The sequence below is a fragment of the Euprymna scolopes genome, chromosome 33 (assembly GCF_053919585.1).
Source record: "Euprymna scolopes isolate OS-2025 chromosome 33, ASM5391958v1, whole genome shotgun sequence".
NCBI lineage: Eukaryota > Metazoa > Mollusca > Cephalopoda > Sepiida > Sepiolidae > Euprymna > Euprymna scolopes.
In genome coordinates this window covers 50,649,923-50,664,702 of record NC_136514.1, presented here as the reverse complement: position 1 = coordinate 50,664,702, position 14,780 = coordinate 50,649,923, and the positions used below count along the sequence as shown (strand labels likewise).

General features: G+C 34.3%; 1 protein-coding gene across 1 annotated transcript in view; it reads right to left on the bottom strand.

The window, feature by feature from the left end:
- Positions 1–7,861: 7,861 nt before the first annotated feature.
- Positions 7,862–14,780, bottom strand: part of LOC145258217 (GATA zinc finger domain-containing protein 1-like) — a 16,931-nt gene continuing 10,012 nt past the window's right edge. Inside the window, exon 4 of the mRNA XM_080116161.1 lies at positions 7,862–8,189. Coding sequence (XP_079972287.1) covers positions 7,921–8,189 — 269 coding nt within the window. The 3' untranslated portion in view covers positions 7,862–7,920. The remainder of the gene's footprint in view (positions 8,190–14,780) is intronic.

Sequence of the window (14,780 nt, the reverse complement as noted above, 5' to 3'; positions counted from 1 at the left end):
GCACTGTGTGCACCACTAGATTTCAAAGTCGGTTTTGTATTTTGTGTCTAAGCAAGAAAAAGTACTTTAAGCAGTACCTCCACATGTGTAACAGCAGTTCTCCATCTTGGGATGTCTTTGGCTCTTATACAGGTGAATAAGGACAGACGTCTAAATAATACAAATTATCAATCCTTATCTAAAAATATTCTGAAACACAAAAATTGCTTTTTTTTTTTTTTTTTTTTTTTTTGCAAACTATTATCTTCATGTTTATAGTTGTTGTTTTATGATGTTTCGGCCAACTATTCCTTTGGCCTTCATCAGGTGGTTAACCGCAACAGAATAGGAATCTCTTAACTGTATCTTCAGTAATTACTGCCTTCCATAATTGTTGGCCAACTAATCCGCTGGCCGGTTTTGGGTAGGATTGAAACCGCTATCTTCAGACAATGCTCACCTGAGACTGTAGAGATTTTTAGATACAGTTAAGATTCAGCATTCCTATCTTGTGGTTAACCACCTGATGAAAGCCAGAGGAATAGTTGACTGAAACGTTGTGAAACAACTATAAAGATGAGGATAATAGTCCGCAAATAAATAAATAAATGAAATATACAAATTACTCATCTCAAAGAATTCCAATAATTAAATAATATATAAAAAAAATTGCTATCAAAATGCTTGAATCAACTTTTTTAAAATAATAATCAAGACCTTTTCGTGGTGATGGGATTGTAAAAAAAAAAAAGTTTTTTTTTATTTTCAGATTTCATTCAGAAATGTAATAAAAGCGTCAAATAAATTATTTTAATATCAATGCAATTTGTTAATATATTATGTTTTATTGTTTAATTTTTCCCCCAACATCAAAGTCAAGAGTCTGCACCACTGTTCTTCGTTGACTGAGGTAGGTCTCTTGTTCTATACAGTTCTTGGATGTCCGCCCTTCCAGGCTTTGCCTTCTCCCTTTGAGAGAGGGGTTAGTTTTATTGATAATCACCTGAGGGAATGCCGACAGGGTTGCGCAGGTGTCTTTTTTTTTCTTCTTTGCAGACTAGTGTTCTTTCGCTAGAGTGCTGGCTTTTTAACTCCCATGTTATGACCCTCGTGTCACATCATCCTCCGTGAAAGTTGCATGCACACAAAATGTCTTCAAATTTAAAAGGATGCTGTAGTTTGCTTAAAGCATTTTAGAAGTTGAATATTTTTTTTTTTAAAGGCAATGTCAAAGCAATTTTGGTTGAAGCGCCATTTTATACGAAGCAAAAGTAAATAGATACAATGAGATAACAAGATTGAAGAATTAATCTTCAATAAAACGTATTTAGATTCTTGGGACTATTCTTATCTTTTTAGTGTAATTTTCAGTGTTTCCGTCAATTTACCCTCTGATCTTCGGGAATGTTTCTGTCCAACTCTGGAATTTGTACTGAATTTCGAACGGAACCTTTTACTTAATTCACGAGGATAGCATGCTCTCGTTCTGTCAGCCGTAATTGAATAGAAGTCTGAAGTAATTCGTGATTTGGAGAGTAGAAAGTGGATTTTGAGTTTAATTTCAGCAGCCATGTAATTACTGCTTTCCTTATTTTATCCTTTAGTCCTCACATTCCATGAATGATGTTTCTGACCAAGGGGAAAGAATTTCTGAGTCCGAATCTATCCATTTAATACTTACTGCGAGTTAGTTTTTGACTTTTTTTTCCTTCTTTTTCTCGCTCCTTATATCAAGTGGCTTCATGCTTTGTCTGGAGCGATTTCTGTAAAAAATAAAAATAAAAAAGTGTATTTTTGATCGCCCACACTGCGGATTGAACCTTCAATTTGCAGAAGAAGGTCACTTTTACAACTGAATTTTTCCAAGTGTTGAGCTGCGGACAGTTGGTGGCTTGCAGGTCCCCGAGAGAAATTGGAGAGACTGGAGTCACAGCTTGGTGAGGGTAAATTGGGCCAAAAAGAAAACTGCTAGGGACTGATGCAACCAGACAGCTAGTGACCGACAACGTTTGAGGTTCCTTTTTCTATGTTATGTGACGGTATCACGCACGCACACAGCTTAAATAATTTACATCAAACACTCATCTTGTGTTCTTTTATCATATAAATTACGTGATTACGAAGACGATCATGGGGTCACTCTTTACTTTTCCCATAGTATCTTCGGCAATCTTGGTTTTAAAAGATTAGTGGAGAGTGATAACGCATGTACAAACGTGAAATTGCTTTAGTATATTCTCATTATGTTTTTTTTTTTTTTTTTTTTTTTTTGTCTCGACCGTTTGAAATCTTATGGAAGCTATGTCAGTCAGCCATAGAGTATCGATATACTGTATATATATGGAGAGGTATATCTGTGGACCTATTACCTTTCGTTTTTTTATCTTAACTGATACAACAGAGGGGTCAGAAGATGAACTTAGCTCAGGGCAAGTTGTCAGAAAAAGGTCTACAAGACTTGCATACTGGCCGTCGATGTGTGTGGTCATAAGCAAAGAAAAAAGAAATATAAAAAAATACTTTTCTTCAATCAGGTCATAAATAAAGTCGATATATTCATGTATGTATTGCTGTCACTTTTGATATCTTTTCCTTGACAAGATTATCACAAGTTGGACTTCTTGATATCAACCATCTACAAAGGAAAGATGACTCCACACTTATCTCTTTATCTATTCATGTGGCTGTACATTATATTAACAACAGTTTTAAATTAAGGGGGGACAATATCATCATTACTGGGGAAGGTGATAATGGCTAATGGCACATACTGACAACCTCGGTGTGCCAAGTTCAAATCCAATTCATTCCACAAAAACACTTTCACTTATAGATGTTGGCAACCTTCACGTGCTCCTTGCTATTAAATACCTGATGTCTTTCTAGAAAATTCTAACTAGAAAGATATTGGGGGAAACGAATGCCAACAATAATCATCTGATTCCTATGAAATTGAGTACTCTTGCAGAATTTGACCTGGATCCTCGGGATTTTCCGTCAATTATGGTTCAGGCTCAACTGGCAGTCATCGGATTAAGCCAAACAAAGTAACAGATGCAGACGAATTTCAAAACAAACAAACCGGGGAAAAAATAGAAATACAATAAATAAAAAAAATAACAAACACCTACTGTAAATTTACTGAAAAAAAATGTATATATAATTTTTTTTTTTTTTTTGTTTCAAGAAAAGATTTTTTTTTTTTTTTTAACCATAAATTGTTAAGTGAAAGTTTTTTTTCTTAAAAAATAACTTATGTTTTGGATTTTTTTTTTTTAATTAAATAAAATACGCATCAAGTGCGCTTGAAAGCCAAATACAACGTAATATTAGGAAAATAAATATTTTACTTGATTGAAATTTATCACAAATATATTTCAGAGGTATACTCCATCTTCAGTGTGTTGTTTTGTTTGTTTTTTCTTTTCTTCCTTGTCATGTTGTAAATTTGGAGAAAGAAGTCTGTTTGTATCTAGCGGTTGTATTTTGAAAAGTTTGAACTGTGCATAGGCAACACGAGAATAACGTCAAGGATGTGAGTTCATATAGAAACGTTGTTTTAATTTGAACTCCATCTTCAGTGTGTTGTTTTGTTTCTTTTTTTTCCTTTTCTTCTTTGCTATGTTGTAAATATTCTTGCACTGCCTACGCACAGTTCAAACATTTCAAAATACAACCGCTAGATACAACGTGTGGTTCTCCAAATTTACAACATGACAAGGAAAAAGAAAAGGGGCAAAAAAAAAAGAAACAAAACACACTGAAGATGGAGTATACCTCTGAAATATATTTGTGATAAATTTCAAACAAGTAAAATATTTGTTTATTTTCCTAATATTACGCACTTGAAGCATAGTTTATTTAATTCAAATTAAAACGTTTCTATATGAACTCTCATCCTTGACGTTTTTTTGTAAACAGAAGTTGTTTTTTATAAGAAAAGATGAATAATTTTATGAAAACCATAAATTGTTAGGTGAAAGTACAGAAAAAGTTTTTTTTTCAAGAAAATTTACAAATTATTTTTTGTCAACAAATATTAAAAAAGTAAACAGAAAAATTACTCCCACCCCCAATCACCCAAAAAATAATTAAAAAATTACATTTTTTTTATACAAAAAAAAAAAGAAGAAAATGTTGATTTTTAGCGTTTCAACATTTGAACAACACTTGGCTTAATCCGGTAATTGCCGGCCATAATTGATGGAAAGTCCTGAGTATCCGGGTGAAATTCTGCAAGAGTACTCAAAAAGTAATGATACTCAACAAAAATAGCAAATCATCATAATCAGTTTAAGACAATTGTGACACTATGTTCATTGAGTTCTGGGGGAAAAGGAGGTAGGAGAAAAACAAAGGATAAATGACAAAAAAAAGAAAAAAAAAGGAAGTAGGTTTAGTGAGTAATAAAAGGATTTATCTATAGACAATGGATAGGAATTTTTTCTTAACGCAGACAAAGAGAAAGAAGGATATGGCTTAATTCTGGGTGTGACGAGTGATCAAATAGGAACGACACTTGATGGGGCGGGGTGGGGGGGCAGTTGTACATTTAGTTAGCCGAGGCTTGAACTCTGTGGTGGACAGTTGGATACTGTCAAGAGCAATTGGTCGCTCGGAGGTTCTCCGAGGGAGATCTGGAGATGAACTAACAGCGATAGGCACTCCTAGCTTCAACACAACGTGCATGTGAATCAGCATGTAGAAACACACATTCAGAGTCCGACCGACATATATGTGAAGCATTGGCGCCTGTGTTTTATTTTATTTTTTATACTTGTGGACCGGTGTATCTTCATTGACAGTGACCAGTGAGAAAATGATGAAACAACCAGAACTAGAAGATGAAGATGAAGGAGAAAACCATGGCACACGTTTTATGGATCAGCAACTTGTCAGTGGAGCCGCACTATTATGCGTACAGCTTTTGGGAATAGACTTCTTAACTCCCCTATATCTGGCCAGGTTTTATTTATTTTTTTTATCCCTCTCTCTCTCAGCATCCATTTTTATTTTAATCACTTTCTTTGATGTTTTCTTTGGCATTCTCCTGTGAATCTGCCATCTCAACTATTCTACACCTAGCTCATACACTTTCATCCATTCTTTCAATGTGACCATACTGTAACCACATCTGGGGAGTTTTGCACAATTCTGCTTCACGGGATCAATTAATGCAACTAGGCCATCATTAGCCCTGAAACACAGAGACTATCTCTAAGTTCCCAGTGGCTACACTTTTATTTTTGTCTAGTGATGAACCCTTCAAAATGTAACCAGACACTGGTTACTGGAATTACTACTCTGATGCTCAGAGCGCACAAAATGCACATGACCCTAAGTCCGGATGGAAATACCTTTAACACGCTGGCCATTTATTGGAGATGAGTTCTCAATTCACAATTCGCCTCTTTTCGATTGTCTAGCCTTAATTTAAAACTATGTCACTTCCAGTTTGGCGATGGGCGCAACAACAAAGCCGTCAGGGTTTTTTTTTTTACATCCTTTGCCTTCTTCATGGTACAGGTTCGAGCCTGCCTGCTTGCTTACTACAACTTTTTTTTTTTTGCTTAACACACCTGGAACCATAGAGATGCAATGTCTCTATGCACTGCGTCTCGACGACAACTATGGACGGCAGTAATTGCTGAGAATGCAGTTAAGAGATTCAGAGTTCCTATCCCATAGCGGTTACCACCTGACGAAGGCCAGAGGAATAGTTGGCTGAAACCTCGTGAAACAATATCTAAGAAAGATGAAGATAATAGTCCGCAATAAATAAATTAAATAAAACTCATCTTAATAATTAAATAATATATTATCATCATCTTCATAATTGTTGTCGTTTCACCACGTTGTGGTCAACTCATCCTCTGGCCTTCTTCAGGTGGTTAACTGTGATGGGAGACGAATGCCGAGTCTTGTATCTGTATCCTCAGTAATTACTACCTTCCATACATACTGTTATGGCATAATACGGCATAATCACATCGACACACCAGTTCCTGCTAGATCACCGAAGTTAAGCAACGTTAAACCTGGTCAGCACTAAATGGGTGACCATTTGAGAATTCTAGGTGCTGTATGTGCTCTCTGCTTATCTCGGCATTGTTTCCAGTTGTTCTTGCCACTGTACTCAAACCGTGTCGATTAAGGAGAGGTGTGGTCGGAAATTGTGCATCCCTTGCCTCACAATTACATGCGCAGTGTCCTCTACAGGGGGTATCCTGTCTTTCAAGACTGAACGGAGGCATCGATGTCTTCGGAATGATCCGACTCATTTCTTGCTTCCTTTCTTTTCACCTCGTTTGATTTATTGATCTTCATCATACCTTTCATAAAAAACACAAGGCAGTTTGTGTGTTTGTCATTGAATGACTAACTATGGTATAGAGCAAGAGTCATCAACCTAAAGCAGTTTGATTGACCCATGAGCCTACTTACTAGGGTTGAGATGATTAATCAGAGAGAAAAAAAAGTGCTTTTATCTTTTCAATAACAGTTTCAAACATGTAATTTGTAATTTCATCTACTTTTTGTTCACTTTGAAGTATTTTGACGTTCCTTGAGGAAAACTAATTTTTATTAGACATTTTTTTAATTTTAGATTTTCTTTTCTTTTTCTGATTTCTCAATGTTTATTTTCATTATGATTTTAAATATTTATATTGACAAAAGTCTGCACATATAATTTTCCTTAATGCCTTCGTCCGGCCCATCATTATAACACAATCTAGGCCACGAGGTCGAATGAGTTGTCGACCCCTGGTGTAGAGTGTTCAGATACTACCCTTGACCTGTTCTGTCGTTCATTGGTGGGGACATATTAGATTGGAGCAATTTTTATTTTTGTCCTAACATAAATTTTAGGGAGCTTGATTTTGAACCACATTAAAAACAAACTTTATGTCTAACTGTGTTCATAAATAATAAATAACTAATGAGTGCTTTGTGCTTGTTGTTCGGTAAGATTGTCCATCCCCTGGGTGTCCCTATACCATTGCTATAATCTTTAACCATTTAAAGTCAAAGTCACCCTACCAAAGATATCTCATATTTCAATTATTCCTTTTATTTTTTTTTTTTATACAGGAAAAAAGATAAGATACTATACAAAAAAAAAAGTTATGAAATGGATTTTTCTATCTTGCTACATTAACTTTTTTAAGAACTTCATAGCTCTCGTAGTAAAGGGTTACCTAATCCTTTTCTTCTGTCAGTTTCCATTCGTCTTTTTCAGTAGAACCCCAGGATATGGCATTAAAAATTAGTAACAAAATATATTACAGTATATGATACACTTGTATATAATCAAATAACATTATAAATAACACCATAAGGCAGGGCAAATACTGTAACCAGGGTCTAGTCTGGAAAAACATTGTATTCCACATCAGAACCTGAAAAACTGTATCCTAGGGCCACAGTATCCTCTGGTTCTAATGTACTTTAAATTAACAAAAAAACAAAAAGATAAGAAACCTTTTCCATAAAATAATCCCCCCCCCCTTTTTTTTAAAATTTTTTCTTCATCCTAAACAAAGCATATTGTCATAAAAGAGTAAGGGCCACTATGTTATGAGTCAGATTTGTAAGGGGCAATTTAGGTATGTAGTTGAATAGCAGAATGTTTGCTGACATTTCATATAAATTTCTGCATGTTGGTACGATGGAGTACTGTTGCCACATCTGGGCAGGAGCTACTAGAAGCAGCTTATCCTGGAGAAACAGTGAACAGGAAGGGAATTTAACAGCAGTTTGAGGGAAGAAGCTAATTAGAATAGAATATCTCTCATTTAAAAATATTTACATTGAAGAGGTGCGATTTTGCTGCTAGCTGGGCCGAGGGGTAAAAAAGATATAAAAAATATAAAAACATTAATTTACATACAAAACAATTTATTTTCACCCACCCCACCCCATATGTATATATATATTTTCTTAATTGTGTTTTTTTTCTTTGTCTGAGTGTTTGTCCTTTTTGTCTGATTTCAATTTTTCTATTTTCTTTTGTGACGTTTTTGTGCCGAATATTTCGTCCTTCGACGGCACTATTCGAATGCACGGTCGGAGGGTACTCCAAATATAACTCAGTTCAGGTCCCGTGTTTATACACGGATACGGTTCTCGCAAGCACTTGTAATAATTCGACGGTGCGTGACAAACAAATTCCATATACTCCAATTTTCTTGGAAGATCCTCCTCTGGTCCTGCAATGGCAAACAAAAATAAAATAAGGATAAAATTCATTTATATTCAACCAAATGTTCTTGTGAACAAACATTTTAACGAAATGAAAGAGTATAAAGTGTCTCTCTATGATAATATCATATCATCAACTTTTTATAAAGGTGCCTTAAATAAGTTTCCAGTTTTTATACAGGCATAGAAAATTATCATAGTCTATTGAAAATTCATTATGTTATTGCTATAGATACTGAGATGACTGATGAATTTTTATGATTCCAGGTTCAAATGTAGAGTATATTCTAATTATGTATTATTATAATTTTATTATATTATATTACTATTATAATAATTTTATGATTCCAGGTTCAAATGTAGAGTGTATTCTAATTCCTTTTGTAGCAGGAATTAGAATACACTCTACTAAAGCCCGATTGTCACAGCTAGGATGTGAGGACACTTTAGAAGAATGATATGCAATAAAATTCTGTTTTAAACTTGGAAAAAATGCCACAGAAATATATGGAATGCTTCAGACTGGTTTTGGACCATATATCAAACATCAGTTTTTTTGAGATTTTTTAGAGATTGAAGGAAGGCAGGTATTGTGATGGATGATGAAAAGTGTGGGAGGAGTAAGGAAGTCAGAACAGTAGAGTTGATTGGCCAAATAAAGAATTCCATGGATAAGGACCGTCGTGTGTCTATAGAGACAATAAGTACATAGTTTGATGTCAGTGTAGGAACTGTTCACACAGTTATTTGTGAGGAACTGAAGATGTGAAAGACTTGTGCAAAGTTTGTCCAAAGGGTGCTCAGATAAAATCACAGACTATTTGACCAAGACGAGCATCAAGACAGTTTCTCTCCCTCTTTATTGTCCAGACATTGCTCCCTGTGACTGCTAGTTATTCTTGAAGCTCAAGGAAAACCTTAGAGGCTGTAGTTATGAGACAATTAATGAGATGAAAGGGGTCATTGATACGCTCACAGAAGAGCACTCCCGTAAGGCTTTTTCTAAGTTGTTGAATTGGTAAAACAAGTGCATTGCAGCCGGAGGAGATTACTTTGAAGGGGACTAGAGTTTCATGTATGTACTATCAACAAAAGTGTCCATATGAAAAAAGTCTGGAAACTTACTGAAGGCACTTTGTAAACTAAACAAATGAAAACACCTAATCCTAACACCATGTCAACCCATTTTTAACAAGACTATAACCAGTCGTGAGACCCGTTTCGTCTGCTGATAATATTAGAATTAGCCAAAGTCTTAGTTCAGCTTTACGTCTCCATATCATACGAAGTATTCCCAAAGTTATGTGTATTGTTTTGTCGCGGTTTGTTGTACGGCATTCACCCTAGATGGTTGAACTGACTTCTTTCAAATGAGGAGTGTCAACGGAATATTAAATCCGCAGGTGGTACTCCGTCACCTGTAAAAGTTATGCCATGGAAATGCTGAGAAGATAATAGGCACAAAAGTCCAAATTTATTAGACATTCATTGGGATGATCCTTCTCTATGGACGCAAGATCTGGCAAATGAGAACTTGCGGATCTCAAAAGGTTGGTGGGGTTTGATATATACTACCTTTGCCGAATTCTGCAGTTCTGCTGGCACCATTTTGTCTCCAATACACAAATCTGGATGTAATGTAGTAAATGTTTAAACAATTGTTAGCATGTAGACACTCGGGACCCAACATGTTGTAGACCCAGTCGCAAAGGAGACAAAGATAAGGAACAGGAAAGAAATTCAACTCATTGTTTTAGGTTTTAAGTAAAAATTTTATTCCTCATCACCAACAGGATTGCGATAATTCTCTCTGACCTCTTGAATATGACCTTTATCCTTGGTTTGTGTACACATTCTTTTTATATATCTTTATTTTCTTCCTCTTTGTGACGTCAGTTCGCACACGGCTCGGCATCTGCATGAGTCTGTGATGTTACGGCAGGATCCAGATTTATGAGATGCTAATGTGGAAGATCCTTTTCAATGGATGCAAGACCTGGTTGATGAGAACTGCAAATCTCAAAAGGTTGGTAGTGTTTGACCCATACTGCCTCTGCAGAATTCTGCAGGTCTGCCGGCACCATTTTGTCTCCAATATACAAAAGAATACACAATGCAGGATCATCACCCTTAATTGAACACTTTAAAAAGAGGAGATTTTGTTGGTTTGCTGTGTGCTGCAACGTAGGAGAGTTCACCCAGAATCATTCCAAGTGGAGGTCAGTTGAAGGCATGGTCATATGCCATTAAAGACGAGGTTGAATCTACTTCTGGTCCACTGGTCTACGGTGTTCACAGCTGGTCCTGGGACTGGCTGTGATGTTGTACACCATTTTTTTTTTTTTAAATGTAGTTGTTACCCCTTTTAATGGACCCATTGTAAACTCGATCATAAGGAACAGAAGACCAGAAAAAACTCGACTCACTTTCTTTTTTTAACAGAAACCTTTATATCTGGTATTTCCAGCAACACATTTTTTTTCTAAATATTTAAACAACTCATTTCTCATCCTCTGGCCGTGAATTTGTTTAATTTCAAAATGTTAGAGACCTTGATCACTTTTAGAAATGAAAAATATTGCATTAATAGTAAATGATAAATTCTAAACAAATAAAATGCATGTCATACCCAGAAATCTAAACAGAAACCTTGGGATCTTCAGTCTAAGGTCGGACTGACCTATTTGAACTTTTTTATAGATAGAACTAAAAACATTACCTTCACAAAATAATTATAGCTTCAGTGTGACGCCATTGATTTAGGAGTTACATCAGGTTTCAAAACATTAATGCAAATAATACGTCCTTAACATATTGTTAGATAATTAATATTGTTAAAAGTTAATTAGTTATTATTGATCTATCTATTTATCTATCTATTCAATGATATTCTTCAAATAGTTTGTTGGGAGTTATTTATTATTAGCGAGGGGTACCTGGCATTGCTCAGGTGTTTGGAGGTGTGTGTGATTTTGGGTAAAAAAAAACTCCGGGGGGGGGGGGGTGTTTAAGATAAAAAAAAATGTTTTGGTAGGTAAGTATGAAGATCGAACCCGAAGCCTTGAGGCAAAGTTGTAAATTAAAGTGTGGAAAAAAAAAAAAAAAAAAAAGAGTGCGACGGTTTTAACCATTGGGCCACCGCGAGATGCTAACGGAAAGACTGCGGGGTAGCTTTCATTTAGTGCGGGAATGCTCCCCCCCCCAAGACGTTGGGGGTAGGGGGAAACATTATAGGAAAAAGACTAACCTACATGCGGCGAGCGAAAACTGTTGAATATTTATCTTCCCGAAGTCAAGCAAATTAAATAGACAGGCGAGCTCCGTTGTTAAATCTGAGATATTACGATTTACATGTGATATAAAAAGTTTTAAAAAGTTGTTAGGCGACCGACCGCTTCTCTGAAAAAAAGCCTTTTTTGGACATACACAAAAAGCGAACATACATTTTCGCTTTTATATATATAGATTTATAGAATAAAGTATAGCAATCGATTTTAGTTGAAGATGTTTACATAAATTAGGTAGGTTAAATAAACAAAATAACCTTGAACAGGCGTACATGACAAAGGTCACGTTAAGGAGATGTGTCTTTTAATTGCTTATGTCACTAAAACTGAGGTCAAGAGAGGTAGTTTTAGTCAGTTGAGAGTTGGAGTTTAGTCACGTAAGTGAATAGACGTACTTCAAGCCAGGAAGCGAGGCTGGGAAGAATAAGCATATAGATGAAATGTAGACTCTTGTAAAGACCATTTGAGACACCTGGAATAAATTTATATTATAAAAATATAAAGCGTTGTTCTGTGGTTTCACAAAAGAAGAAAGAACAGCAGTCTCAATTGGTTATGGTGTTTGTCATTTCATGTTTCATCACGGAGCTCAGCAGAAGATAGAAGAACTTCTGAAGAAAAGAAAGGTATGAAGCTTATATTACTCTTCTTATAAAAAAAATGATACCTTATGTAAATATGAACTGTAATATATACCCGTATGATAACTCTGATACAACAGGACTCAGTTTATACGTCGATATCATATCCCCTGGCTAAACAACAATACATACAATTTATACGTTTATCTGAAGAAAAATATCCCTGCGCCCCTCTATGCAATATACGTTTATAACAGGTGTTATAAGAACAATATCTTTAAAAAGAAAAAAAAAGGCTATAATGTGTATATTGGCGTACAGGCATTTTTGTTCAAATGTATGTTCTCCCTTTAATAAATAAAATTAAAAAAATGAGCGGCAAGGTAAAATTGGTACAGATAAGTCTTGTCTAGTAAAAAAAAAATAAATAAAAATAGAAAAAAAATAAAATAAGAGAAAAAAAAACAAAATAAATAAAAATAAAGTATGAAAAAAATTCAGACAATATTCTATCAATTTACGAAGAATATATAATATGATGTTTTTGTGTGCACGTTTTAATGACTTAATGAGATCAACTTTTGACTGCGGGGTAGCTTTCATTTAGTGCGGGAATGCTTTTTTTTTTGGTACCCATAATATAACAATATTAAGTGGATGTCATGACCAGAAACTGAAACCTTGAGATCATATTACTTTAACTTTCTACCAGCTGATCTATTTGGACTTTCTTATAAATAGAGCTAAAAATATTACCTTAAAATAGTTATAACTATAGATTTGCGTCGTAATTTAAAATATGAATTCAAACATTACAAATATCATTAATAGTTCAAAACAATTTATATTAATTTTTAAATACATATTATTTTAAAATATTTAGCCCAATCGCAACTTTCCGATCTGTTATTGTAACATTCAACACTTGTTATTTTTCTTTATTTTTTTTGCTTACAAAATATTTTCTATTTAATTGTTACAAAATTTATTTGCCTTTTGTATCTATTAACATATCTGCGTTTTTCATTTGTAGTGTGTTAATACGTAACATTGATGTAATGGAATAACCTAACATCCCTTTATAGATGAAATGAACTATGGATACATTGACCCTCTCATGTGACTGAGAGAGAAGGAAAAAAGACAGGAAAAGAATAAGAAAAGAGGCTGAGTAACTCTTATGTCACATATATTCCCTTGTAAATAAATCCCTTTGTCTTTTACCCATAACCCTGTGTTTATTGCTGTGTTCTTATTTAAAGTAAGGATATAACAAACATGTACCTGCAACAAAATGAAAATATATTCAAAAAATGACGCAAACTGATCAGTTTTATTTCTATAACAAAAATCATTTTTAAGTGATTAATGGGAATTTGTGGGCATTACAACATGAATCTTGCAAGTTTGAATTATTGAGTTATCTTTTGTTTTGTTTTAGATTGTTTTCAAAATGGCAGACAAGTAGCCGTTCTTCTGTTGTTTATAAAATATGGTTTTCTTATGTAAAAATAAAACAAGATAAATTCATGTGAATTTTTGGAATATGATATTCTTGCTTTATCACAGTTACATACAGATTTTTCTTCATTTTTTTTTTCTTTTTTAATATAGTGGGAATTTTGTACAAAAACAAAAAAAAAATGTCTGCCTTGAATATTTTCAGAGTTTAAATTGAAAAAAAATTGAATCAGTTTAAAATTCAAACTTAAAATCTCAATTGGAAACACTGACATGAACACTAATTGTTATATACTTAAGTGTAGAACTGGTATGCGTTGGATAGCAGATGTACACACACACACACACATCTGTATACGTTGGATAGCAGATGTACACACACACACACACACACACACACACATCTGTATACGTTGGATAGCAGATGTACACACACACACACACACATCTGTATACGTTGGATAGCAGATGTACACACACACACACATATATCTGTTGCCTGTCTAATTCCTTCGGACACATCAGAGTGAAAAATGTAGCTCCCACGATACCATCATTATTTAAATCATATAAATTAGTCTGCATATTTGTTCACAGATTGTTAATTTGATCATGTAGGAAATCAATATATACAACGATATATGCTTTTGGACTACAATGAATGGGCGTATGAATAACTAGGAATCTGATTGGCTGACTAACAAAAAGAGTACCACGTGGATATATATATATATGGTACTTGTGCATTTAACAAACCAGACGTAACTCAGCATTTGCTCGGCTTTGTCCGGCGCATGACGTCAACAGCCGGATAAAACCGAGGATAAAAACAACGCTACAACAAAATAACTGTACAATGAAATTGTAAAATGTAGAAACATAAAAAAATTAAATAAGTAAAAAGCAAAAAACTACCGTTCATTTATGTTTCTTTTTATTATTATTTTTTGAAATTGTTTTCTGTTTTCAAAATAAATACATATAAAACAAGTTTCTTGGTTAAATAATAGGAAACTTTTTTTTTGTCTGAACTGGATTTTTTTTTTTCAATTTTTAACGTAAAAAAAAAACAGGCTGTCTTAAACACGTAAAAGTTAATTTTTTTTTTTTTTTTTTGCAACTCTTTATGTCAAATAAATGGAAAAAGCCTAAAAAAAAGGGGCAATAAAAAGTATTGGGGGGGGGGAGACAGGAACAAGGATTATTTGTACATTTTTTTTTTTTTCGCCAGAAACAAGGATTTCTTTTTATTTATTAGTGAAAGGAGGGT